The sequence below is a fragment of the Hypomesus transpacificus genome, chromosome 23, assembly GCF_021917145.1.
Source record: "Hypomesus transpacificus isolate Combined female chromosome 23, fHypTra1, whole genome shotgun sequence".
Classification (NCBI taxonomy): Eukaryota; Metazoa; Chordata; class Actinopteri; order Osmeriformes; family Osmeridae; genus Hypomesus; species Hypomesus transpacificus.
Window position 1 is genome coordinate 3,773,851 of NC_061082.1, and position 25,043 is coordinate 3,798,893.

The 25,043-nt window shown below is 50.8% G+C and overlaps 1 protein-coding gene across 3 annotated transcripts in view; it reads right to left on the minus strand.

The window, feature by feature from the left end:
* uggt2 (UDP-glucose glycoprotein glucosyltransferase 2) overlaps positions 1-25,043 on the minus strand; it is a 34,932-nt gene that overhangs the window by 9,352 nt on the left and 537 nt on the right. Inside the window, exons 2-33 of one of the 3 annotated variants that reach the window (XM_047046801.1) lie at positions 24,898-25,022; positions 24,317-24,399; positions 23,472-23,602; positions 23,176-23,288; positions 22,823-23,000; positions 21,461-21,557; positions 21,292-21,364; positions 20,972-21,072; positions 20,274-20,373; positions 19,921-19,981; positions 19,593-19,684; positions 19,176-19,326; positions 18,267-18,386; positions 17,890-17,975; positions 17,619-17,754; positions 17,163-17,294; positions 16,831-16,995; positions 16,542-16,665; positions 16,338-16,436; positions 15,189-15,295; positions 14,030-14,236; positions 12,424-12,555; positions 11,269-11,396; positions 10,454-10,549; positions 10,148-10,250; positions 9,174-9,253; positions 7,195-7,384; positions 6,617-6,775; positions 6,267-6,352; positions 3,194-3,278; positions 2,989-3,071; positions 2,299-2,745 (exon numbers count right to left, since the gene is read on the minus strand). In XM_047046801.1, coding sequence (XP_046902757.1) covers positions 2,601-2,745; positions 2,989-3,071; positions 3,194-3,278; positions 6,267-6,352; positions 6,617-6,775; positions 7,195-7,384; positions 9,174-9,253; positions 10,148-10,250; positions 10,454-10,549; positions 11,269-11,396; positions 12,424-12,555; positions 14,030-14,236; positions 15,189-15,295; positions 16,338-16,436; positions 16,542-16,665; positions 16,831-16,995; positions 17,163-17,294; positions 17,619-17,754; positions 17,890-17,975; positions 18,267-18,386; positions 19,176-19,326; positions 19,593-19,684; positions 19,921-19,981; positions 20,274-20,373; positions 20,972-21,072; positions 21,292-21,364; positions 21,461-21,557; positions 22,823-23,000; positions 23,176-23,288; positions 23,472-23,602; positions 24,317-24,399; positions 24,898-25,022 — 3,768 coding nt within the window. In that variant the 3' untranslated portion in view covers positions 2,299-2,600. Of the gene's footprint in view, positions 1-2,298; positions 2,746-2,988; positions 3,072-3,193; positions 3,279-6,266; positions 6,353-6,616; positions 6,776-7,194; positions 7,385-9,173; positions 9,254-10,147; positions 10,251-10,453; positions 10,550-11,268; positions 11,397-12,423; positions 12,556-14,029; positions 14,237-15,188; positions 15,296-16,337; positions 16,437-16,541; positions 16,666-16,830; positions 16,996-17,162; positions 17,295-17,618; positions 17,755-17,889; positions 17,976-18,266; positions 18,387-19,175; positions 19,327-19,592; positions 19,685-19,920; positions 19,982-20,273; positions 20,374-20,971; positions 21,073-21,291; positions 21,365-21,460; positions 21,558-22,822; positions 23,001-23,175; positions 23,289-23,471; positions 23,603-24,316; positions 24,400-24,897; positions 25,023-25,043 lie in introns of those variants that run through there. The other 2 variants (XM_047046799.1, XM_047046800.1) reach the window with 2 other exon arrangements.

Here is a 25,043-nt window from a genome sequence, read left to right on the forward strand (position 1 = left end):
CAATAGATCTTGTACCATGGCACATGTTGGGTCCCAGTGGGGCCTGTGGGGCTTGGGGGCAGGCTTCTCAGCAGTCCAGCTGCGTGCCCTTGTCTTTAGCAGACTGCTGATGACTGCAGTGGCTCTCCCATATTCAATCAAGAGGAGCAGAGTGGAGCAAGGCCCTGGGCCCTGGGGCTCCAGCAGAGACCATGGTGGCTAATAGAGAGGTGGAACAGAGCATTCAGCCTTTCCCTGTCTGCCCCCCCCCCCCCCCCCCCCCCCCCCCCCCCCCTCACCACACCAGTGCCTGGATCTGTCCTCATGCTCTGCCTCACTTCGGCTCACATGGACTCAATTCTCTCTCCATTTCTGATTTTAGGCAGGCACACGGCACTTAGCCTTGCAATAGCTCCATCCCTGCTTCCATTTCCATTTTTTCTCCCCTTTCTCTCCCCCCCCCCCAACCCCCAGTCTCAGTCTCATTATCAGGGGTTGAGAGGCTGTGCAGAGGCTGGCAACATGGTCCTCCCTGCTAGAGAGAGCCTGCTGCCGGGGTGACTACCTGCCCCCCCCGCCTCCCTCCCTCCCACGCCTGAGCCTGTCACGACAGAGGGATGACGGGGAGCCCTCTTGTGAGGGGCCACATCATGCCATCTGGGGCGCTCTGACAGGACCCCAGATAAGCAGCTTTAGCAGTCAGGTGAGAGGCCGCTTGGCCGACATGCGCCACATCATCCAGACCCCTGGAAGGACCTTGGCTGGGCCAGGCCAGACCATCAAGCAGAACCCCACAGAACCTGCACAGGTGGAGCCAGCTCTCTGTCTCGACAGCTCATCCTCCAACCAAGTCCAACTAAGTGGAATGTGTTTACGCTTAGTTCCACTTAGAAAGCATCTAATAGAATGGGAAGATATTTATTGAAAAGTCCCAACTTAACAGAGTCTAGTATTCCTGTGGCAGATCGTCGTCGTCGTCATCTGCCGCTTGTCCGGGGATCGGGTCGCGGGGGCAGCAACCTAAGCAGGGAGGCCCAGACTTCCCTCCCCCCGGCCACCGCCAGCTCTTCCTGGGGGACCCCAAGTCGTTCCCAGGCCAGCTGAGAGACATAGTCCCTCCAGCGTGTCCTGGGTCTTCCCCGGGGCCTCTTCCCAGTGGGACGTGCCCGGAACACCTCACCAGGGAGGCGTCCAGGAGGCATCCTAATCAGATGCCCGAGCCACCTCAGCTGGCTCCTCTCGACGCGGAGGAGCAGCGGTTCTACTCTGAGCCCCTCCCGGATGACCGAGCTTCTCACCCTATCTCTAAGGGAGAGCCCGGACACCCTACGGAGAAAGCTCATTTCGGCCGCTTGTATTCGCGATCTCGTTCTTTCGGTCACTACCCATAGTTCGTGACCATAGGCGAGGGTAGGAACGTAGATCGACTGGTAAATAGAGAGCTTCGCCTTTCGACTCTGCTCCTTCTTCACCTCGACGGACCGATGCAGAGCCCGCATCACTGCGGACGCCGCACCGATCCGCCTGTCGACCTCGCGCTCCATTCTTCCCTCACTCGTGAACAAGACCCTGAGATACTTGAACTCCTCCGCTTGGTTCAGGATCTCCTCCCCGACCCGGAGATGGCACTCCACCCTTTTCCGGTCGATTACCATGGCCTCAGATTTGGAGGTGCTGATTCGCATCCCAGCCGCTTCACATTCGGTTGCGAACCGCTCCAGTGAGAGCTGAAGGTCACGGCCCGATGAAGCCAACAGGACCACATCATCCGCAAAAAGCAGCGACCCGATCCTGAGGTCACCAAACCGGACCCCCTCAACACCCTGGCTGCGCCTAGAAATTCTGTCCATATAGGTAATGAACAGAATCGGTGACATAGGGCAGCCCTGGCGGAGTCCAACCCTCACCGGAAACAAGTTCGACTTACTACCGGCAATGCGGACCAAACTGTGGCACCGGTCGTACAGGGACCGGACAGCCCCGATCAGGAAATCCGGTACCCCGTACTCTCGGAGCACCCCCCACATGAGCCGAGGGACACGGTCGAACGCCTTTTCCAAATCCACAAAACATGTGTAGACTGGTTGGGCGAACTCCCATGTACCCTCCAGGACTCCGCGGAGGGTATAGAGCTGGTCCACTGTTCCACGGCCAGGACGAAAACCACATTGCTCCTCCTGAATCCGAGGTTCGACAATCCGACGGACCCTCCTCTCCAGGACCCCTGAATAGACTTTCCCAGGGAGGCTGAGGAGTGTGATCCCCCTAAAGTTGGAGCACACCCTCCGGTCCCCCTTTTTAAAGAGGGGAACCACCACCCCGGTCTGCCAGTCCAGAGGCACTGTCCCCGATGTCCACGTGATGTTGCAGAGTCTGCACTCCTGTGGCAGATTTCAAATAAATAGTGAACTTGGTGGAAACTATGACCGTTAGAAATGATCGTGAGCTGGAAAGGGTGAGCATGAAGAATCCCCCTTCCAGGAACAACAACAACACACACACACCATGCCAGTAAACACGGTCAAACTGGTTGGTCTGCAATGCTCTGCCTACCTTTTCTCTAAAGTGCTCCAAACACTCCACACAGCAAGCATTAAATGAAGAGACAGACAGGCACACGGTTAGAAGGTGCTTGGGAAAAACACACACACACACAAGCATGCGCGGATACACACATACCTACGCCTACAGATGCACATATTATTTGCATGACTAGACCTTACAGAGTAATACTGCAGTCTGGATCCCACGGACGTTCGAGTTTTCCTAAAAACCACAGTGGATCAGTGACCAGGGCCAATCATATCCCTCTCCCCTCACTGCAAACACACACACTCACCACCACACACACACACACACACACTCACCACCACTGCACACACACACACCCCTCACTGCACACACTCACCCCTCACTGCACACACACACACACACACACGCTCACCACCACTGCACACACACACTCGGCCACTAGAAGTAGCGCGAGTGTGCGCATACGAGGACACTCACCTGGTTAGAGAGTCCCATATCCCCTGGCTCTCTGCAACGTCGCTTAGCAGGTCCTCGTTGATTTTGTCAGGCTTTTTCTGTACCTGCGGTGGGACCAAAGAAATGAGGCGTGACACGGTGAGAGCGACGCGGTGAGAGCGACACGGTGAGAGTGACACAGGACACATGGGGGCTAGGCCGCTCTGGGAGAGGACGGAGGGCTCACCCTGACTTTGATGATCTTGCTGTGGAAGCTGTTCAACACCACCTGGACGTCACCAGAGTCTGTGGAAGAGTCTGTCCCGTCGTGCCTGTGGGACGGTCAACAGTCAGGGCTCAACGTTAACATTGTTTGAAACTTACTGGCCCCATGACAACTTTTACTGGCCCCCAAAAGTTGTAATTTATCATTGCTACAAAAAAATGAAGACTTAGAAGTTATATTATTCTGTAAACATGTTTAACCATTTATTAAACACATCCTAGATATCTAAATAACAAAAATTAAATCACATTTCTAGTAATAAAAAATAAAAAGGTAATAGTCAGCAAAACTATTGACTTTTAACCTCGAACATGACGTGCTCTCTTCCCTGCTGACAGCCTCTCTGCACAACTCTGTCTGGCTGAAACTGTGAAACCTCTGGTCCCTCAATGCTAATATATAAAAGCTTCCATAGCATTTCATCAGTACGATACTGAGTACCCAAATCGACACCATTCTTCTGCTGCAGTTCAAATAGCCCGGGGGAACGAGGAGAACGTTCCGTCTTAATAACGTAATATGTCGTTGTTATAAGTCATGCAATAACACAATGCGATGGGCATCTACATTTAAATTCCTGACCAGCATGGTCAACCGCCCGGAAGATGGATTGTCAAACACCCGCTTAGCTGTCACGCAAACCAGGTGCTGTCTGCTATTAGCATGGCTGGTCAGGGATTGTTTTCGATTATATTGTCGGTGCCTTTATAAAAAGATCCACTTATGTCTGCTTTAGAAGGGAACATACGACAGACGACACGGCATCTTAGTTCCATAAAAAAAGTTGCTTCCGTTTGAGCTCGTAGCTCTCCTTTGCTGCCATCTTCACTTTATTGTCTCGCGCCAGTTGTTAAAACATGTATCGAGATTAGAGAATTACAATTTGACAACCACTCGTCACTCACTACTCAACTCTTGATTTGCCAACTGGGCGCCCCACGAGCTGCAAAGTTATTTATGCATTTAGCAGATAGCAAAACAAAGAGTTTTTTTTTCCAATCAATAATTTGCAGTGGCCCGATCTGGACAGTGAGTTGCTAGTTTCACTGTCCCAACGTTACTTTTTACTGGCCTCGGGCCATCGTTAGTGTAGAGTCCTGAACAGACACACAATCCAGACTAGCTTTTGGGGAACTTGGGCATGCACACAAAAAAAACTGCCAAACTTTGAGAATCGGTCTCCCTTTCCCTGGGAATTGTGTGCAGAAATGCTGTTGTGAAAAAGCGTGGTGTTTTGGACCAGACAGCCAGAGGGCATCTGTGTGGCTTCCAGCTGTGACGGCCCCTCTCCCAGCCCCACCATCCATCCAAGGACGACAACAAAGGTTATTCTGGGGTAGGAGGACACTGGGAATTGTTGGACTCTTGGAGGGTTGGCCGCGCTGGTCGTATTCACTGTTCTCAGTGGTTGTTCAGTGGCAGCCTGATGCCATCGTGTTCATCAAACTGTTCAACTCTACCGTCTGTAGGAAAGGGTACAGCCTCGTAAAGGGAGGCCCTTTGATCATGTGTCCTGGCCTTTAGCTGTAATTGTTTTTAGAGCAGCTGTGTGTGTGTGTGAGTGAGAGAGTGAGAGAGAGAGAGGATACTAGGGGTCTGATCGGTCTCAGACAGATGAGCAATAGGTTGTCATTGCTCAGCAAGCCATTATGACCTCAGCGCTTACTAAAAGGCTGAGAATTAACCTTATCACAATGATAAATGCCCCACTCCTCAATAGACACAAAGCCCCCCCCCACACAGGAGTCCTGTTTGGGTTTGGCTGCTCTACTGTCGCCTGCACGTGCGATGCACAGCCATTAAGGCTGATGCTGGGAAAATGCACGAGAGATCAATTTGTGACTGTGGCCGTGCTCGACGAGGAGAGTTGGTCGTCTCATTCATCGCTGTCAGGACAGGCTGGGCCACGGCACGCCCGGGGAGCAGGGGGGGGGGGGGGTGCACGGGTCGGGGACTGGAGAGGACCGACACTCCCACTTGGCTCTGATCGGACCCCTAACCGGGGAAGGGCGCCGCTAAGCGTAAGAATAATGGCGCTGCCAAGGTGAAAAATGACATCACCTTTTAGCTCCACCTGGAGGATTGGGGGAATAAATCTTGGGTGTCTGATATGATTCTGGAACAACCCAGGGCTGTATGTGTCCTAAATCTTCTGTGAGGATGAGTTGAGGGGCAAATGTGTGTGATGTGAGGGGCCACTCTGCTGTACGTGTGTGTGTGTGTGTGTGGTCAGGATCTCTGAGAGAGACACAAGTCAGAATCGTACAGACTTGCAGACAACCAAGGACTTCTACATACACTCCTGTCAGGGAGATCACAAGTGATGATGGATTCATACTTGTGTTCTAATTCCATTTTTCGAACGAGAAAATGACATTGGGCCAGATATAGAGAAGGAATTAGGACTTAGGCAAGACCCAGGCCTTGAGAAAAGGCATCAAATCCGCTGTTGAGGGAACATCATGCTGGTTTTGTCGAGGGATATTAGAAAACATCCACGTGGCGTTTATATGCAGCCATCAACGCCTACGCCTGGCTAGCAGCTAAAACAGATATTGAGCTGCTGATTTCCCTGGTTGGGAGATGGCGGCATGGCAGGTGACCAGCTGAATCATCCTTCCACTCTGTCTTCTCTCTAATGGCACCTCTCCCCTCCTAAACCTCTCCACCCCCGCCCTCTCCTCCCTCTCACATCCCCCCCCCCCCCCCCCCACACCTCTCTTTCAGACCATACACAGCAAACTCCTTGCACTCATCAAAACCTTGAGCTGCTACAAAGTCAGCAGCTCGCTGCGTTTCCATAGCGATGGGGTTTTAGACCTCCGGTGAGATCGCGAGGTAGCTGAAACACCTCGGAAGTTGTGCTACAGATGGCGCCCGCTAATTAGCATCGCGCGCGGCGCGCTGATAACTTACAAACTTGTGTCCCTAATGCCGTTAAATTATCAGGGGGTGTCAAAGCCAAAAGGGAAACGTAATCCTTTAAATAGGGGCTAAACAGGGTAGAGCAGGTTGCAGTGGAGTTTCTACTCACGCTAGGATCTGATAGATGTCTTCCGACCTCCCCTGGCGCAGCCTCAGGACCCAGGCGCCTGGATTGGCCTTCAGCTGGAAGTAGCCCTGCGGACCCACGCTCACATCACAACAACACACTCCTCTCGGACACGCCGGAAACAAACGGCTTTCGCCCATTGGTCCAGACGGCTCAGTAGAGGAGAGGCCCTCTCTGGAGGACGGCTCAGGGTTTGGCAGCAGCCACCGATAAATCAAGTATCACACCCCTTCTCCCCCAACACATACACACACACACATTTGCTAATATCTGAGTCATGCTAAGCTGCCCCTGCATCACATGACCCGGCAGAGGAGGGAGAAGGAGCTCACCAGGTTGGCCATGACGATGGTGTCCTGCATGAGGGGCTGCTGAGTCATGCCCAGGGTGAACTGCAGGCCACGCGGGGGCTGGCCCGTGGACAGGTCGAAGCAGTGGCCCTCCAGCAGCAGGTGCTCCAGCTCGTACTCCGCCGCCACCAGCCCGCTCACCTGCACACAGCTCCGGGTTTAGGGCCCCACATAGGACAGAGATGGTTGTGGAGAGAGGGAGGGAGAAAGCGAGAGAGAGAGCGAGAGCGAGAGAGACTAATAGAGGGAGGAGAGTAAGAGACTAGAGTAAGGCCACTGGCAAGGTGCCAATCAGAGAGAGAGGGGCAATTAGGGAGGGAGGAAGAGAAGAGAGAGACAGGCAAGCAGAGAAACAACCAGGCAGGCAGACAGATGGAGAGGTATCAGAGAGGACCACATCTTGGCGGCCCTGCAGTCTGGTGGAGTGGGAGGGTGCTAGGAGAGGTGAGAGGTGGGTAGCGTACCTCCTGCTAGGGGAGGGTGCTGGGGGAGGAGAGGGGAGGGTAGCGTACCTTCTGCTAGGGGAGGCTGCTGGGGGAGGAGAGGGGTGGGTAGCGTACCTCCTGCAGGTGGATGTTGTCCAGGTCGTGGGGGCTGCGGACAGCCTCCACCATCCAGCTGTCGGGGGTGATCATGTTGAGGGTGAGCAGGGGGGACTCGGGGAGCTCAGAGAAGCGGGCCACAGGGCCCGGGGACACAGAGTCATTGGCCATGAACGACACGTCCGATTCCAGGACATAGCGATAAAAGCTGCAGAAAGATATAGAGACAGAGAGAGAGATAGAGACAGAGATGAGCTGACACATCGTTGTGTACTCCCTCAAAAGCCAGTGCAGATCCAAATAAAATGAGTTGGGAGAATGAGCTGGAATAGACTTTTCCCAGCAAGAATAAGGCAGACCCCCTCCCCCCCCCTCCCCCAAACAGAACAATTAGAGAATGAAACTGGAACCAGAGCGCTCTGACATATTTGATAACCAATGCAAAGCAATTAACAAAAGCTTCGTTTACATGGCTAGACAAAGATGATGACATGTTGTGCAATGTTTCACTTCCTGAAAAGGAGAGCGGGGGGGAATTGTTGTGACAGCGGGGGATACGGTGTCTTCAAAGTGGACAACTTAATACCTAGCGCTCTATATCGCATGAACGCCACACAGAACCTTCCAGCTCTGCTAGTGTTAACCAGCTGTCTGGCAGCTTTCTGTCTGCTAATCTTTATGCAAATGTATTTTCTTTGTTGCCCTCCGACACGGGGAAGTCGTGATGACTGGGGATAAAACGCGCCAGGGTCGACAGCGCCAACACCTTCTCTTTTGTGTTCATGACGCCATCTTGCTCCCCCCAGAGGCACACATTTGCACACAGGAAGATATTTCAGAAGTTAATTTCGTCTGTGGCAGTAGCACGCTCTTCTCTCCCACAGAGCAGAAGCAGGAGTGAGAGGGAGTCAGTGACTGCAGTCTGGAGAGCAGAGCTGCTGCACAGGAAGTTAGAGAGAGAGAGAGAGGGGGAGGAAAGAGGGAGAGAGAGAGTGAGAGAAGGAGAGAGAAAGAGGAAACCGAGAGAGAGATGGAGGATTAAATTACTGAAGCCCTAAACCAAGTCACTGGAGGAAGCACTCACTCTTTATTGGTTGGTTCCCATTTTGAGGAGCGAACCAATTCCCCGCACTGAACGGAAAGTCGGAACAAGACGACAGGATGCCTGAGGAAGTCCCAATCCCAACCCTCTACTCCTGTTCCTCCCCGCCCACACACCCACCCCACACGGGGAGGACATACATGAGTAAGAAGCAATCACCCTGCTGGTGGTGTTGGAGGCAGGGGGGGTAGGATCCACCTGAACATGCCTGCAGCAGAGCCTCCCCGGGTGGGAGGAGAGGGAGTGTAACCAGCCCTGGGACTCTGGAGCCGGGAGAGAGCGTCGCTGTGTTTACACAAACTCATCTGCCGTTCCAAATTGGGGAGCTCTGGAACCCTTCCCCGAGCAGACTCCCCACTTAGCGCCAGGCTGGGCAGAAATGCCCCGCAACAGCCCAATCGTCTTCAGGAAATTAAAGGATGTTGACGCAATTTGTTGATTTTGTTGAGATTGTTCTTTAGGAGAAATTGCCAGAATGCTTTTTACTCCACCCAGGGTATCTGAATTTAAAAAAGCTATTTCGAAAACGCCTCGTAGTAAATCGGTGTACAACGATCACCAGGAGATGGCATGAAACAGAACTCCAAATTACTAAGCTCTGTATGTTATTACAGATATTCGTGAGCAAAACCTTGAAACAGTGTTGACGGTAATGTAAACTCTACAGCACAAGCTGTAAACAATTTGCCCGGAGAAGCCAGGGGAGGCCCAGAGCAATAAGGTGATGTTATTAAGGAGATAGCATCTGTGTGGTGTTGTGGCGGCGCAATCTCTGAAGGGGGGGGGGGGGGGGGGGGTGAAGGCGGTTAAGGGGGGGAGAGATGGGAGGGGGGGGGGGGGGACGTACATGCACACGCCCGGACAGGAAGTTTAATTAGACGCTGGCGGGGCTCACCTCTTCAGGGGCATCTCGGACAGCTTGGCTCGGCAGTTCATGAACACCTGGAGTTTCACATTGACCACTTGACTGAGCACCTGCAGGACACATGGAGAGACGAGCCAGTTACAGCCCAGCACACGACCCCAGCTCGGCAGGGAGAGCCCCTGCGGTGGAGGCTCCTCTGATGGAAGACTCGGCGTCGGGCTGTCCATCTTCTTCTAACTACAATACATTGAGGTTTCCACCTTTCAGCCTCGCGCCACACAACCATTTTGCCTTAGCTGAGGGCTACAGAGCAGCAGCTGAATACAGATGCAGCTGAACGGTTGGGACTTAGGTTGGATTGGTTGTAAACGCTACCACGGGCAAATGCTAACACCGTCTACGGGAATACAGGAATTGGCAGCTCAGGGAGGTGACTCATCCAATTCACCTCAGTCACATAACACTGACATGGATTTGTCCAGTTGGCCTACGAAGGAGCTACGACTGCCTGAGCAACTAGGGTTCTGTGATGAGTCATCCTGTTATAGAATAAGCAAGGAGAATCAAACTGTACAATCAACATGTTCTCTCAACTCCCAGAAGACATTCATGTGTGTGTCAACACATTCAATGCTGCTGGGTGATCATATGGGGCAACGGCATCATGTTAATGCCAGGATTAGCCAGCATCTATCGTGGGGTCTCGGTTCACAAACAAAGAGGCTTTTGAAACGGAACAGTCAATCAAAGTAGATCACGGAAAGGATCGCAGGTCTTAACCTCAATATCTGGGAAGCCAAAGAAAAGACTTGTTCAGCGTGAGCTTTGGGCTGGTGAGCTTTGGGCTCGTACCCTGTGTGGCACGGCGCTCCCTGAGGGGAAGGAGCAGACGCCGGTGTCCTAGCGTGTCCTAGCGTGTCCTAGCATGTCCTAGCGTGTCCCAGCACGCGTCAGGAGTCAGCCGTGAGGAGAGCGGCGGAGGAGGAGAAGGAGGAGGAACTTACAATCAGCAGAGGTGACATCTTCTGGGCCTCCCTGGTCAGAGGGTCGACCAGGGCCACCACGTCGTAGAACACTTCGCCTTCGCGAGGTGGTAGATGGAGCACGCTGGTATGGGGGTGAGGGTGAGGGGGAACAGAGACAAGCCGTGTCAGCAACAATGGGCAGCACTCCCAGTCGCTTTAGTTCAAACTTACATCAAACACACTCGAGTCTCTCTACACAGCTTCAAATAATACAGATGGCCGTTTCAGGGCCCGTCAGGACAGGAGGAGACATGAGGGGCCGCTTGGTGAGGAGGCATCGATCACCTGTGGCTGTCTTTGACGAAGCGGACTTCTCTCCTGGCTTCTCCTTTGGGGGCGGCGGTGAGGAGAGCGTCCACTTTCATCACCAGGTCGCTGGCTCTGAGGAGGGGAGGACCAGGGTCACTCAATCACAAATTCATGATCCCTCTCGACACACCACCCAGCAGGTGACCCCCCCACACCTGGACCGTTTCAAGGTCGCCGAGCGGTTTTAGAACACAAAAGTCTTAACCAACGAGATGGAGCCTCCAATGTGAACGATTCGGCTATTTCACAAAACTTGATCGGCCCCTTGGAGACTGAATGTCCATTTTGTAAAAGCCTTTCAGAGACGGTGAGGAAAGGGAAGGCCGTCTCCACGAGATAGGAGGAGGGCTTGGGTAATGATAACGAGTAGGTCGTGTGATAACATGGCTTTCATCCCAAACGGACGGTCTCACCTCCAGCTGAGGTGACGCACGCCGGCCGTCTGAGTGAATGGGAGCAGAGCCTCACTGGAGCTCGAGCCAAGCCCAGCTTAATGAGCACTTCTGATTCTTCCCGCCACCCCTCTGCATGTTACCTGATTTGATGCAACCTCTATGGAGGTCAAGCGGTTCGCACAGAATGGACTGTTTATTACCATTTTGGTGTTTTCCTTACTGAACGTACCTAGCAACCTGCCACCTTAGCAGGTTGTGATGAATCATTCAATTCACTCTTTTTGTGTTTATTAAGTCCTGTGCCTCTTGTGTTAGGGGCAAAGGACAGGTAAGAGAGAGGAAAAAACCTCAGAGCCTGTGAGTTGAACTGAAATGGAGAGATGGAGGAACACGTACTGCTTTCCCTTGATCCCCATCTGCTTGATTCTCCCTTTGACTGTCTCTGCCGTGGAGCTCTGGGTAATCTGCTCCAACAAATGGAAATCCTCCACGGTAAACTCCTCCTCCTCCAATGGTCCAAGAATCTGAGAGAGAAAGACAGAGAGGGAGAGAAAAAGAGAGCAAGAGAGAGCAGAAGGAGAAGGAAAGAGAGAAAAAGAGCGAGCGAGCGAGAGAAAGGATGGAGAGAGCTAATGTGAATGGTGAAGGCTGCTGTATCTCTCCAGCTAATGTGAATGGAGTAGGGTGCTTCATCTCCTCCAGCCAGATGGCCACCGCGCTCCCACCCTGCTGCTTCCTCTCCCTGCACTCGGCTCATCTATTCTGGGAGGAGAGAGGCCCTGCCCCGCCGTACCAGCCAGCCTCACAACACAAGAATGGAAAATGATATTAATTGTAACTGCCATCTTTGGAGTTGGCCTCTTCATCCTTTACTGTCAGCACTGCTGCTGCTGAGGCATCAGTCATCCGCTCTGCACACACACACACACACACACACACACAGTATCTCACACACATACGGTTTCACTCACACACACCCAAACATGGCGACACACACACACACATCTCTGCAACCTCTGACCCTCCAGACAACTTCCTGCTGACTAGCAGGCTACCAGGATTTCTGCGCAACAGTAGAGGGAGGACACTACACACACACCGTCACACGGGCCAGACCTGTCGACACACACTGCTGTACCTCAGCCCCACACCACAGCTCCAACCCCAGGTCACTCCCGGGATATGCATGAGGCCTAACACAATGTGTTGTTATGATGTCTGAGCATGACTCGGTAACAGTAAGAACTGCTGAGTGGACGAGTTCTGTGGGATCTGTCTGAAGAGCCGGGGGAAGGTAGCGGGTGTGTGTGTGTGTGTGTGGTGCGTGCGTGTGTGCGTGGTGCGTGTGTGTGGTGCGTGTGTGTGGTGTGTGTGTGTGCGCGTGTGGTGCGTGTGTGTGGTGTGTGTGGTGTGTGTGTGGTGCGTGCGTGTGGCGTGTGTGTGTGTGTGGTGTGTGTGTGTGGTGCGTGCGTGTGGTGTGTGTGTGTGTGTGTGGTGTGTGTGTGCGTGCGTGTGTGTGTGGTGCGTGTGTGTGTGTGTGTGGTGTCTCACCCGGCCGTTGCTGACCACAGCCCTCCGTCCAGGGCTCAGCTTCAGGACGTCTCTGCAGAAGAGCTGCTGACTGCGGACCAGGTGCACCTCCAGCGTGTTGAACTTCTTCTCAAAGGCGTCCGCGTCCATGCCCTGAAGCGGAGGAGCAAACATTTGGTTTAGACAGATATATTGAGCGCTCGCACCGCCATTATGAGGACTCGGTGATGTATAGTCGCAAAGCCGTCCTCAAGGACGTGGCCTCCCATTCTCAGGCTGTCCAAAACAAAGTCTGCCCAGCACTTTGATGGAAAGTATGATGTATTCGGGGCTGGAAATCACTTTGCTATTGACAAATCACTGACGTTCTGCATCACGGCGGCCTTTAAACGTAAATATTTCACAGCCGGAGAGACCCGAGCTGTCCGAACTGCACATGCATGGGAATCTAGGAGCGATCAATCAGTTTGCAATTAATCTAACAAACCTTTAATTAAACATTGGCCATTTTGTCCATAACAAATCAGAAGTGGGAGAGTGGGAGGGTTTGCACAGTCAGGTTATTAGTTTCTTACCCCCCTCTCCACCACCTCACCTCGCCCCGGAAAACAGGTGAAATACCAATAATGTCAGCATAACTCAGTCAGCAGGTCTGTCAGGCAGCCAATAATAAACTCATATCCCCGGACTCTGGCTCCAGGTCCCAAACCACAGAGCCCCAGCCTGGTCGCAGCGAGCACCTGCCATTTCCAGACAAATCTTTCCCCTCGCTTAAGGAGAGTCGTAATTGTCTCTTTCTCTCTCTCTCTGTCTCCCTCTCCCTCTGTGGGTCTCCCTCTCTCTCCCACTGTCTCTCCCCCTTCTTTCTCCCTCTCTCTCTCTCTCCGCTACATTCCCTGACTGATGGCTGCCCAGGTCATTTCCTGTCTCTAATGAGGACAGAAAGCCGGCTTTTCTGTCAGCTGATGTGGTCGATCAACACGGTTTTTCCTCCAGTGCGAGCAACGCTGTAGATCGATCCCGTGTCCAGCAGCCAGCGCAGAGATGACAGGGGCTCAGGACACCCGTGGTTGTGGGGTTACTGAGCCGGAACAGGAAGAGTGACGGGCAGGCTTGGCGGGGCACATCTAACCCACACGGCCGTGAAGCGCTAGCAGGATCCCGGCTACTCCGGCTCCCTCTGGGGGGGTTAGCGGGTGGGGGATCAGGTATCCAGGAAGGAGGCCTGGTTAGAGATGCAGCACGTGGAGGCCGGCTCGTGCGGCGACTCTGGCAGACGGAGTGGAGCTGACAGGGAGCAGGCGGCTGCTTACGTGTCCTCTGACTGAGGGGCCGGCAGACAGGCGAGCTCGGGCAAATGTATTCTGGGACGTGCTATCCAGGAGAAGAATAAGGGGAGGTATTCATCAATCACCATTTTTTCCGGGGCTGCAGGCTTTAATAGAGAGCAGTGGGATAGAAGTGTTCACTGCCGGCTGACAGCAGGTAGAAAAAGAGAGCGTGAGGGCTTAGAATAGAACTAACAGATCTACGCAATACGTAAAGTGAGAGAAAAAAAAAAAAAAAAAGATTCTAACTTATAACGGAATGAACAAATGGCAGTGTTCCTTCCTGTTCCTGTTCTCACCTGCACCAGAAGGTCTTTCATCCTGGTGCCTTGCTGATGCAGCAGAATGCTCTCCTCTCTGAGGACCTTGTGGAGGAACTCTGCTGCGGCCTTGTTCTTCTGGGTGAGGAGCGAGGCCCACAGAGCCCTGTACACCACGGTGCTCTCTTCGCTGGGCTTACTGCTGGGGTTGGCAAGCACCCCTACACGCACTCCAGGACTGGCCTTCTGCACACGGGAACATACAAGTACAGGGACAAACGCACACAAACACAGAATCTCAGCATGGCAGTTGGACGAGGGTGGCAATAACAAAAGGTGTTCCAAGGTCTTGCCTGTGCATCTGAAGGTGTGAAATATGTTGGAATTCAATTAGTGTCAGCATTGTTACATCTTTTCACTTAAAAGGTAACACATGCTATGCGTTTGCTATTAGCTTTGAAAGACAGCAGGCGGGGGGGGGGGGGGGGGGGGGGGGACCTTATGAAAGCGTAAGGATTTCGTCTTCGAAAACACTACTGCTGAAAAATGCATTTGGCATGGCCAAACGCCCCTCGGGGAGTTCATAAAGTATCAGCCCTCTGTAGTATTTTCCATGGCTCGCAGTGACCAGACCTTCACAAGCCTGCTAATGGACGACCCATCTCTGCCTTCGTCAAGTGAGGCATCACCTCTGGCTCTATTGGAAGTGAACCACAGAATATTTATGTGGGTGTTTATCATTGAACAACACGGACTGCTTTTGTTTGTTCATTTCGGGGCCAAGGTGAAAACACGTCCCAACAGAGTTTCATTCCAGCGGAGATTCTGCGTGCCGGGGTGTAAGTAACGTCTGGGGCTTACCTGGCTAGACTACATAAAAGGGATACATTTGCATCGACGTGCGCGTCAAGCAACCGCGAGTTGTTAATTAGGATTCTTAAAGCTACATTTATACCCAAATGAGTAGTCAGTCGTCCTGAGCTTTGGGGGACGTTTCAGCTTCACAGTTTTCAGAAGGCTTTAAAAAAAATATTAAAAGAAATGCACTCCAAAGATTATTAGTAATTCATGTCTTATAAACGCATGTGAAGTTTGGAATGGGAGAGTAGGAGCGGAGCTTCTTTGAAGTGTGCCTGAGGGGGGGGGGGGGGGGGGGGGGGGGGGGGGGGGGCGGGGGGAACACGCCGTCTGGGCTCACCGCGTGTTTCATGGCGTTGAGCAGCAGTCGTCTCCCCGGGGCCGTCTCCAAATCTCCCACGATCCAAACGGTCACTCCGCTGATCCCGTCCTCATCTGGGGGGAACCCTAACCCAACCAACTGTCAGCTCCAACTGTCAGCTCCAACTGTCAGCTCCAACTGTCAGCTCCGCATCACACAGGTGGTCGCATTCAGGAAACATCGGTCTCTATTGTCTAGCTCCACCGAGGGAGGCCTGGGTTTGGGTTTGACTAAGCCCCGGTTTGGCCTTGTAATTTAGGCCGATAGTTAATTCCCCCACACACACACACATTTTCTTACTAGGTCAATCTGGTTGTGAAAGCTCCAGCGTGCTGGTAGGAGGTGTTGCTAACCCTTTACAAGGGTCCTTCCCCTACCCACCCACTGTCTGCTGGGACTGCAGCACACAGGGAACATTATAGCTGGGCTATTTTCCAGTAAGAGAGAGACAAAGGAGAACAAAACAGAGAGGGAGATGAGTGTAAGGATGGAGGAGAGTGTGGGTGTGTGTGTGCGTGTGTGCGTGTGTGTGTGTGTGTGCACGCATGTGGGAGCTCATGGGGGATGGTGCCACCTGTCATGGCTTACTGTCTTCTTCCCTCCAGTCTTCTCAGCATAGTAAGTGAAACAGGACCTTGGATTTCCTCACATAGATATGTGTTTACACACAATATATATAGATATGAATATGAGAGAGAGAGAGAGAGAGAGAGAGAGAGCGAGAGAGAGAGAGAGAGAGAGAAAGAGTGAGAAAGAGACTGAGAGGGAGCAGAAAGCTATGGGTCTGAGACTAGAGTCAGGCCACTGGCATGGTGCCAATCAGAGAGAGGGGCAATTATCTGGAGAGAAAGGCACGCAGCCTGCTCGCCTTTTCTAAAGGCCAATTTGATCCTTCCGCACAGCCCACAGGAACACGCAAGCGTATCATTCGCGGAGCCTCCTCCCTGATGTTTGAGGAACAAACATTCCTCAGATGTACTCATTTACGCCGCGCCGCTTTGTTGGAACAAATCGTTTACACACTTGCTCAAACACATTAAACGACACCTCGCTGCGGTATCGACACGGAGGAGAGACCAATCAATTGGCAGCAGTGCCAGATGGACAGAGCAGCCGCCCGCCTCTCACCGTTTCTGGTGAAATACTTCATCTTCTTGGCGACGACGGCCGTTTTGTCCCTCGTGTCCAGGAAGGAGAACATAGTGGTGTCCTCCCAGTCATCCGCAACTAACGGGGGAAACCAAAACAAAGTGTCACAAACACACACAAGGCTCGACGCAAACAAACTCAGAACGCCACGTCTGAAGGGGGGGGGGGGGGGAAGCGCATTACCAGGCGAAGCGGTGAAGTCCAGGTATGTTCTATCGGTGCTGAGGACCAGAGGGTTAATGCGAGACACCACATTAGGCTGGTCCATCAGATAGTCCACCACATCCGTCCCTTCAGTCAGCTGACCCTGTCAGCAGACAACAGGAGAGGACGCTAGTGCAAGCACACGGGCTGATATCCCCAGACTGTTCATTATATCTATCCAGGTCACTCACAACCCCAACTTCATGACATGACCAAGGAAGTAAACAAGAACAGCCCTAACAAGCATCTGGTTCCAGACAGTTGGTACCATGAAGACGGCTCTCTGGTAGAAGTTGGTGGCGTCCATGATGCGCTGCAGGATGATGGTCTCCAGTTCGTCAGGGTCCATCTCCTCGGGGCTCAGAGGAACGCCGTTAAACAGCGCCAGAGGGAGGGTGCCCAGACCGCTCTTCCTGTGGAACACGGCTCCTGCCTGGCATCCCACCATCCCCCCCCCCCCGCGAAGAAACACACAGTCAGGGGCCATGACAACAGAGTCTGCAGCTAACCCCTGTGTTTTAATCATGATCAGCTGTTTTACTGCCACTCAAGACCGACTTGCTTTAGGCACTCTGGGAAAGACATCCTCATCTTGTGTACCTTTCTTTTGTCGTCATACTCAGAATCCACCCCCAGGATGCTGGCGGCGTTGGCTTTGGGAAATTTCTTTTTCAGGTAGGCAGACACCGTATCAACAGACAGCTTCTCGCCAATGTCTACTTTGTTGTACATCTGCGGGAGAGAAGAAAAACTAAACGAAAGTTCTGTGAGAGTTGAGCATCACTCTCCATTACATTCCGGGTGCTGTCGATACCCTCCATCTCAGGTTCCCTCCCAAAACAACTCCCCTCCCTCCTCCTCCTCCCCCCCTCCCCCTCCTCTCCCTCTCCCTCCCTTCTGCTTCAATAACACGTCAGGCAGCAGGCCAACACACGGACCACAATCACCAATATCTCACGGGCTGCATCAAAGGCGGCTCTTTTTACAGGAAAGGATTCCAGGATGAGTTTTGGATCAGACAGAGGGGTTAGAAGATGCCCGTGGGGAGATGCGTACCGCGACCACAGACATGAGAGCCTGAGACATGTCGTACTCATCAGCGACGAAATTCAGCAGTCGGAAAAAGGCGACCCCGGCGTCTGAGAGGCCGTCCACCTCGTCCTCCGTGTTGACGACAAACACAAATCCGATCCTTCGGGGGAAACGCGAGAAACATCAGATTTGAATTTGCTGATTGCTTCCGAATGTGAACATGTGGCGCAGCCAACAGGTGTAGTAAAAAAAAAGAAAAAAAAGGACAAACAAAAACAAGTCTGAGGCAGTACACCTGAGAGGGATCTTGTGTTTGTAGAACAGCTCAGCCAGCTTCACCAGTTCGATGCTGTCTTCCTGAACCGGGTCCAGAAACAGCACCTGTACACAGGAAACAGGTGAGAACACCCCCAGACCGGCTCCTCGGCAGGAATAAACACCTCTGATAATCAATTTACACAGACAATGTGTTGCCTCAGCCAAGACAAGAAACAATCAAATCTTTTTCCATTTCAAAGCCTCAAAAAAAGACAACGGGATCATGGCAGGTCCGTTACTCAATCTCCTCCGCTGGGGCAGCTGCTCTGGAGAGAATGAGTGACAATCTCCCTCGCCCTCCACCCACAGCCACAGCTGAGCTCCTGGGGGGAGGGGGGGAGGGGGGGGTCTCACCAGGTTGAAGAAATTGCGTCTGATCTGGCGGATCACTCCGGGGAACGTGGCTCTGAGGAGCTCCTGCAGGCTGGAAGGCCAGCTGCGGTACATGGAGTCGTTCTCGATGTCATTCACCCACTGGAAAGAAAACGGCAGACAAGAGAAAAAGACTGATTACATGGGCCGGCTTTCCCGGGGACCTTTTCAGGAGGAAAAAGCCGATTGGTCGTTTTGGATCTTAAAGATCAAATCGATTCCTGTTCAATCTAAATGCGCTGCGCTACGCCATAGCTAGATCGACCCATATTCCCAGAGAAGAGAGGCTGATAGATGGCCATTCTTCCCATGACTGAGAGGCGCATGCTGGGCTGTATAGATCTGTGTTGGGGGCGATAGACGTGCAGATGGCTACAGAGGCCAAAATAATCCATGACAGCCCAAACTGATACTAACAACACTCTCTTCTCCAGAACCTCAGAAACCTCTCAGAGAAAGAGCTCTTTCTGGCACACTAACTCTCCCTCTCTCGCCCTCCTTCTCCCACTCATTCTCGCCCTCCCATTCTCCTCATCCATTTCACTGTCTGGCAAACCAGAGCTGCAGCACCAGGGGGTATATTTGAAAGGCCTCACGGACAGACAGTCACTCTGATCGAAGAAATACATTTCAGACGAAATATCTAACAGCCGTTCATTTGGCCTTTTTTCAAAGTGTTTTGCATAACAAAATGGCCAAGGGGGGCCGAAATTAAAGTTTGCAAGTTTTTAATTTGATAGCTTTCCTTGGCTCTGGTCCCAGTACATAATCAAGGGTTTTGGCAGACTAGGAGTGCTGCAATACTCTGATGACTGATCCACTAATCCACATGCTGGTGCCAGACACTAAGACAAAGCACCTGCAATGCTGGGGTGGGCTAGGCTTTCTCACCGTTACGGCTGGGTGGCGTATGTCTAAGGCATAGTTGTCCTCCACAGGGTTCACAGGCAGTCTCAGCAGCTTGCCCAGGTTCTCTCCCTTGATGCCCAGGTTATGGAGGCCCTCCAGGATCCTGGCCTCTCCTCTGATGATGTCCAAGATGCTACCAAAAGGCAAGATCACAGGTCAGCTTTCATCCAGCCTGCCAGCAGGAGCTGCGAGCACAAGCTAGCAGGGCTAAAGTGGGATCCTGTCGTTCCAGGATGCCAGCTCTCTGAAGCGCCTCCACAGCGACGGCCCATGGGAGGGGCCAGGAGGCAGGGGCCAGGAGGCAGAGGCCAGGAGGCAGGACGCAGAGGCCAGGAGGCAGGGGCAGGAGGCAGGGGCAGGAGGCAGACTGACTGCTGCTCCGCCCTGCTGGGCTCCTACCTGAAGGGGTTGTGAACGTCCAGATCAATGTGCAGCCCGTTAATGAACAGCCCCCCGTCTCCAGGATGGACACCCATGGTCTCGCTCAGGCGCTGCGGGAACAAACCCACTGCTGTTAGCCCAGTGTGAATCAAGCCTCCAGAAATCTGCTCGTCTAATTAGTATACTAGTCAAACTTTAGGGTCATAACCAGAGAAGAGCATCAGTTCAGGAACGACTGTGGCGAACACTTATGACATAAACAGGACGTCTAGAAAAAGAAGTTTCAGTGGACAAAGTGCCGAGAATTCTGAATCTTTCTCCCAGGATTCTGCTTATGACGTCACACCTTTTGGTTCTCCTCAATTTCTTTTCTCATTTCTTGGTTTACAGCCACTCTCGTCAGTGATCTGTGGGAACAGTAAAACATGTACAGTCACCATCAGCTTTTTCCACATCCCCGGCGAGCAGTAAAAACCCATTTTTAATCTCCCAAATCTGTGGGTCGTCAGATGGTATATCTACAGCTGACTCCTTGTAAACACAAGCTCCAAGCTTGACTCAGCACTTCTAAGTTGTTCCTCATAAGACCTGTCTGGTGCCAAAAACAAGCCCGACAACGGAAAGACCGATATAGTCTCCCATGTCGGAGGAGGTGGATTTCTGACACGTTCTGAGGCAGGACGAGGTGCCAAGTCTCACCTGGCTTTGCTGGGGAAGTTCTGGCTGAGGTCCCTCAGCTGCTTCAGAGCCTCATACTTTGGTACAGACATCACCCTGGCGGCCGCCTGGAAACTCAGATCTGGCGGATCAAACGTGAGCCTCGTTATCAGGTTTGGGTTGACGACAGAACGCGTTTGTGTTCCTTTCAATCTAGTACCAATCCACGTGAGCCTAGTTATCAGGTTTGGGTTGACGACAGAACGCGTTTGTGTTCCTTTCAATCTAGTACCAATCCACGTGAGCCTCGTTATCAGGTTTGGGTTGACGACAGAACGCGTTCGTGTTCCTTTCAATCTAGTACCAATCCACAAAATCACTGAGAATCTCTTCCCTTTTGCTATGTCACGCTGTGTTTAACTCGTTAAATGAAGCATGACTAAAAGCTCCAACCCCCTGAAATGAACGCTGCTCATTTCAATCGAACTGTTCAAAGCAACACAGGCCCTGTGCTTTAGGAGCTAAATGAAGCCAGGCCATTGAAGTAACTTTGCTTTTTTTTAAGGGCACTTTTTAATAATATGTCTCATTGATTTACTGTATGAAGCTCAAACACACACAAGTGATTTACAAGTGACTAAAAAGCCACTTCAGAAATTCCTCAGGAGCCTGCTGCTTAGGGCCCCAGTTCTGTTTGTCAGCCAGATTAACCTACGAGGTACTCGACGGAGCTGGAGTACCTTGCAGCTCCCACACTTTGAGGGGGGCCATATCGTTGGTGCTCTCCAGAAGATGCTTCCGGAGCTCTCCAAGCTGCTCCTGAAGTTCCGGGTGGGACTTCCTGGAGATGGAGAGGAGTGTGTGTGGGGGGGGGGGGGGGGAGGTGACTCAAATGTCACTCAAACGACTACCACAGTTCGGACTCATCAAATAGCCTTGTGTGGGACAACGATTGTGTTCTACTAATCTGAAACTGCAGGAATGTACGCAGATACTAGCCATTCTTGTCATAGTTGACTGTTGAAAGATGTCTATTGAAAAAGACAGTTGAAAGACTTACTTTAATTTTCCAAAAAGGAATCCTTGGACTTCATCAAAGTCATCCTCCTCCGTGTTCACAGCCACTTTTGAATCTAAAGCAATCATGGCAATGTATAGAATTTCACTCTTCCCATAAGGTGTTTTTCACTATTTCTCTATACCAAGTAGGCAGCTTAGAAGAAACGCACCTTTCACTTTGGTGTCATCTACAGCTTTATATTCAGTGCTTTTAATGGCCAGTTCAACACCATATCCAGACAAAAGCATATGTTGAGGCTTTGGATCCTAAAGAAAAAGAAAAGAAACATCCAAAAGGAATATGATCTGAAGGGAGAAAAGACACATTGGCAGAGATGATGAAGCAAGCGAAAAGCTAAACCCCTGACAGAAAGAAACCTGGCAGAAGTATTTCTCTTCTTTCTATGTGAACATGAACACGCCACGGGACACAGACTGCCATTTCAACCTTGACACTAATGCCCCCCGTGATCAAAAGATTCCCCCTGCATTCCTGACACACGAGGCGGCTCAACCGCACCGTCTCCACCACCTACACTCTGGCTTGCTGATCTCACCGGCATCTCTGAAAAGAACACATTACTGAAGCAGCACACAGAGTCAGGCCGCCTGCATTTCAGACGCTAACCTTCCAGTTAGACGTTTTCTTCTGCTAATCGCTGGCGGATAATGCAATCCATCAGGCTGTACACCGTCGTAACCTTGGGCTTTTGTGCACGTAGCTCTTAGAACTGCAATTGCCTCCCAGGGAAGTTTATTTCATCCCAGGGTGCAAATAACGTTTTGATTGTGAACATAATCAAAAGAAAATAGATGACTTCTATCTAGCTACAGTAGCTAAATAGATCCAGATCAGATATTGAAATTCTCATTTTCTACCTGGAAGACAACAGACCTCAGAACACAGCGGATGTCACTTGAAACAATCCAGTTCAAATCTATGAGAAGAATCCCTAAAGAGCTAGTATAAAATACAGTATGAAATGGTGATGTCAATATTCTTCCCTGGTTCACTGGGTTTATTCTGAATACTGCCAAGTAATAAGTGACCGAGACTTCTGAGGCTCGATCGAGTTCACGATCCTGACAGCTGACAAGCTCCTAGGCAAGAACAGAGTTTTGCAAAGACTGAACGCTCACAGTTCTTCTTCTAGCATGAAAAGAGGACCTATCTGGCTTTTGTCATTATTTACGAAGGAATAACAATAGTCGTAAATAAGGTGGCAATTAGTACTCCTCTTCTCTCCTAACTCGAAATGTTATCAGGTAACCTAAACACTTGTAGTCCTTAAAATGTATATGTCTTTCTTCAAATTCTTCAACACAAATGTATACAATGATAAAATCGGCCTACACATTCCTACCGAGGTTACATCATTCGGATCAATCCTCTAGCATTTATCCAAAACAACCAATACACAGGGCCATATTCGCTCTACGTGCTCACTTAGCTTTTAAACCACATCAAATTGCAAAGTCAATCGGCTCATTGCTCCGCAGAAGGACACCAAGACGGCAGGGCCACAACTCACCGCTACGTAGTGACGGAGCACATACAGGAGAGAGCCCTCCACAGCCTTCTCAGACAGGACCTTGTGGAAGGCATTGAACTTCCCAGTGCCTATTTCTGCATACAAAATCACCACTGGGACTTCAGTCTTGTTGAGTCCTGGGTATCTGTGATCATGCTTGTATATGTATGGCTTAGGCCTGCAAACACACATGAAAACATGGTTAGAAGCTCTCGTTTCGAAAAAGAATCGGAGCAGGTGATCCGTCCAGTGAATACAGTGTTAAAAACCTTGAGGCTAACAAGTGAACATGTGGAGGGAGTGCAGAGCATCCGATGCTAGCACGAGGGGTTGACAATGAGAAGCTGTGTTACCGGCCTGCAGCAGCCTTCAGGAGTTTCTTCATGTCCTTGGTGCTACAGCTTTGTTGACCATGGACAGACACAAAGGCGGGGCAAGCCTTGGGCGGCGGCTCATCACTGGCAATCTGTCGGAAGCAGGGAGAAAACAACTGTAGGAATCAACAAGCAATGACCAACAATAACACAAAAGCCCCTACTAAACAGCAAACCTCTTTATGATACCAAGAATAACTTTGCCCCCCTTAATAAGCCCAAGTGGCCATCAGAAATGATTGTAAGTTAGTAGTTCAAATGGTACGTGGTCCTACCTGCTGGGATGCAAAGACGGCTGGAGAGTAGGCCCTCAGAGACAAAGCAAATCTCAGGAGACTGACTTGAAGATCTGTCTGAAACTGGCCAGCCTTCTTGATGATCAAGTTGTAATATGATCGCACTGACTCTGCGGCAGAGGCAACCAAGGGTATCAATGAGTGAGGAATGAACGTAAAGGGAGTCAGGTGGCTGAGCGGTTAGGGAATCGGGCTAGTAATCTGAAGGTCGCCAGTTCAATTCCCGGCCGAGCCAAATGACGTTGTGTCCTTGGGCAAGGCACTTCACCCTACTTGCCTCAGGGGAATGTCCCTGTACTAACTGTAAGTCGCTCTGGATAAGAGCGTCTGCCAAATGACTAAATGTAAATGTAGGGCATAAACTCCATACTGTGCATTGGAAGTGCAGTAAGATCTTGAAGTATCTCTAAGATCTCGTCTTAAAACGTATTTATTTTCTATAGGTTTCGAGTTTAAGGTCACTCGGGCTTAATTGTGTTTGTCTGTTGTTTCTATTTATTGTTGTTTGCCTTATTTGATAACTTTGTACAGCACTTTGGTCGGCGTTGGCTGATTTTAAATGTACTTATATATATATATATATATATATATATATATATATATAAACTGACTTGACTTGCTGGTACAAAAATGAAGTAATGTTGATTATAGGTTTAATTTGATGATTTGAGATACATATGTTATCTATATGCTATGTTATGTCAATTCATTGGGTTGAAGGTCGTCACACACTGGTTCTGAAGTGTTACAGAATTACCCAAACCAATCAATACAAATTCATTTTGTGATTTCTGTCGGGGTCATGATTGAAAATACTGACATACCTCCATTCTTGTACACTGTCAACTCTTTAACAGTTTCAACAAACTGCCAGAATTTCTCATTCCCATCTTCTCCAATGAACTCACTACACAAAAGAAGTCAAATGAGTAAAACAGGCTAAGTAAAATAGTGGGAAAATACTTATAAAACCAGCAACATGTTTTGTCTAAACAAATCCTATGTACCATTCTCCTCTTTGCAATGCTCCACTTCCGTATGTACCAGTTTACTGTGCATCGCTACTAATCCTACTTTGCTCCCTTCCACCCACCTGCTTGCTATTAAAGATAATTGCTTAGCCTTACGGTCATGCTAGCTGAACATTGCTGTCAACATAATGCAGATGCAGTTCAATGTATTTATAGGGCTTGGTTAAAAATGAAAATAAATCAACAAGCATACAATATTTTACATGTACATTGTGTATCCAAAACGATATGTAAAATACAAAATGTATTTGTGGAAGTGAACACAATAGGCCACAGCTAAACTTCAGGAAAGCATTTAATAGCTGGTATGACATACGTGCCAGCTAAAGTGTAGCAAATAGGTTAATGTAGCGTACAACAACAAAAAACTCCACCTTGTCTCCAAAAGAAAAGGCGTCATGCTCCACTTGGCTTTCAGACTGGCAGAGACTCCTTTAGAAGCGGATACATGCTGGATGTTCATTAAGAACAGTGACAGCAATAAGACGTTTCTCATGCTCTGAAATAAAAAGATCAGATC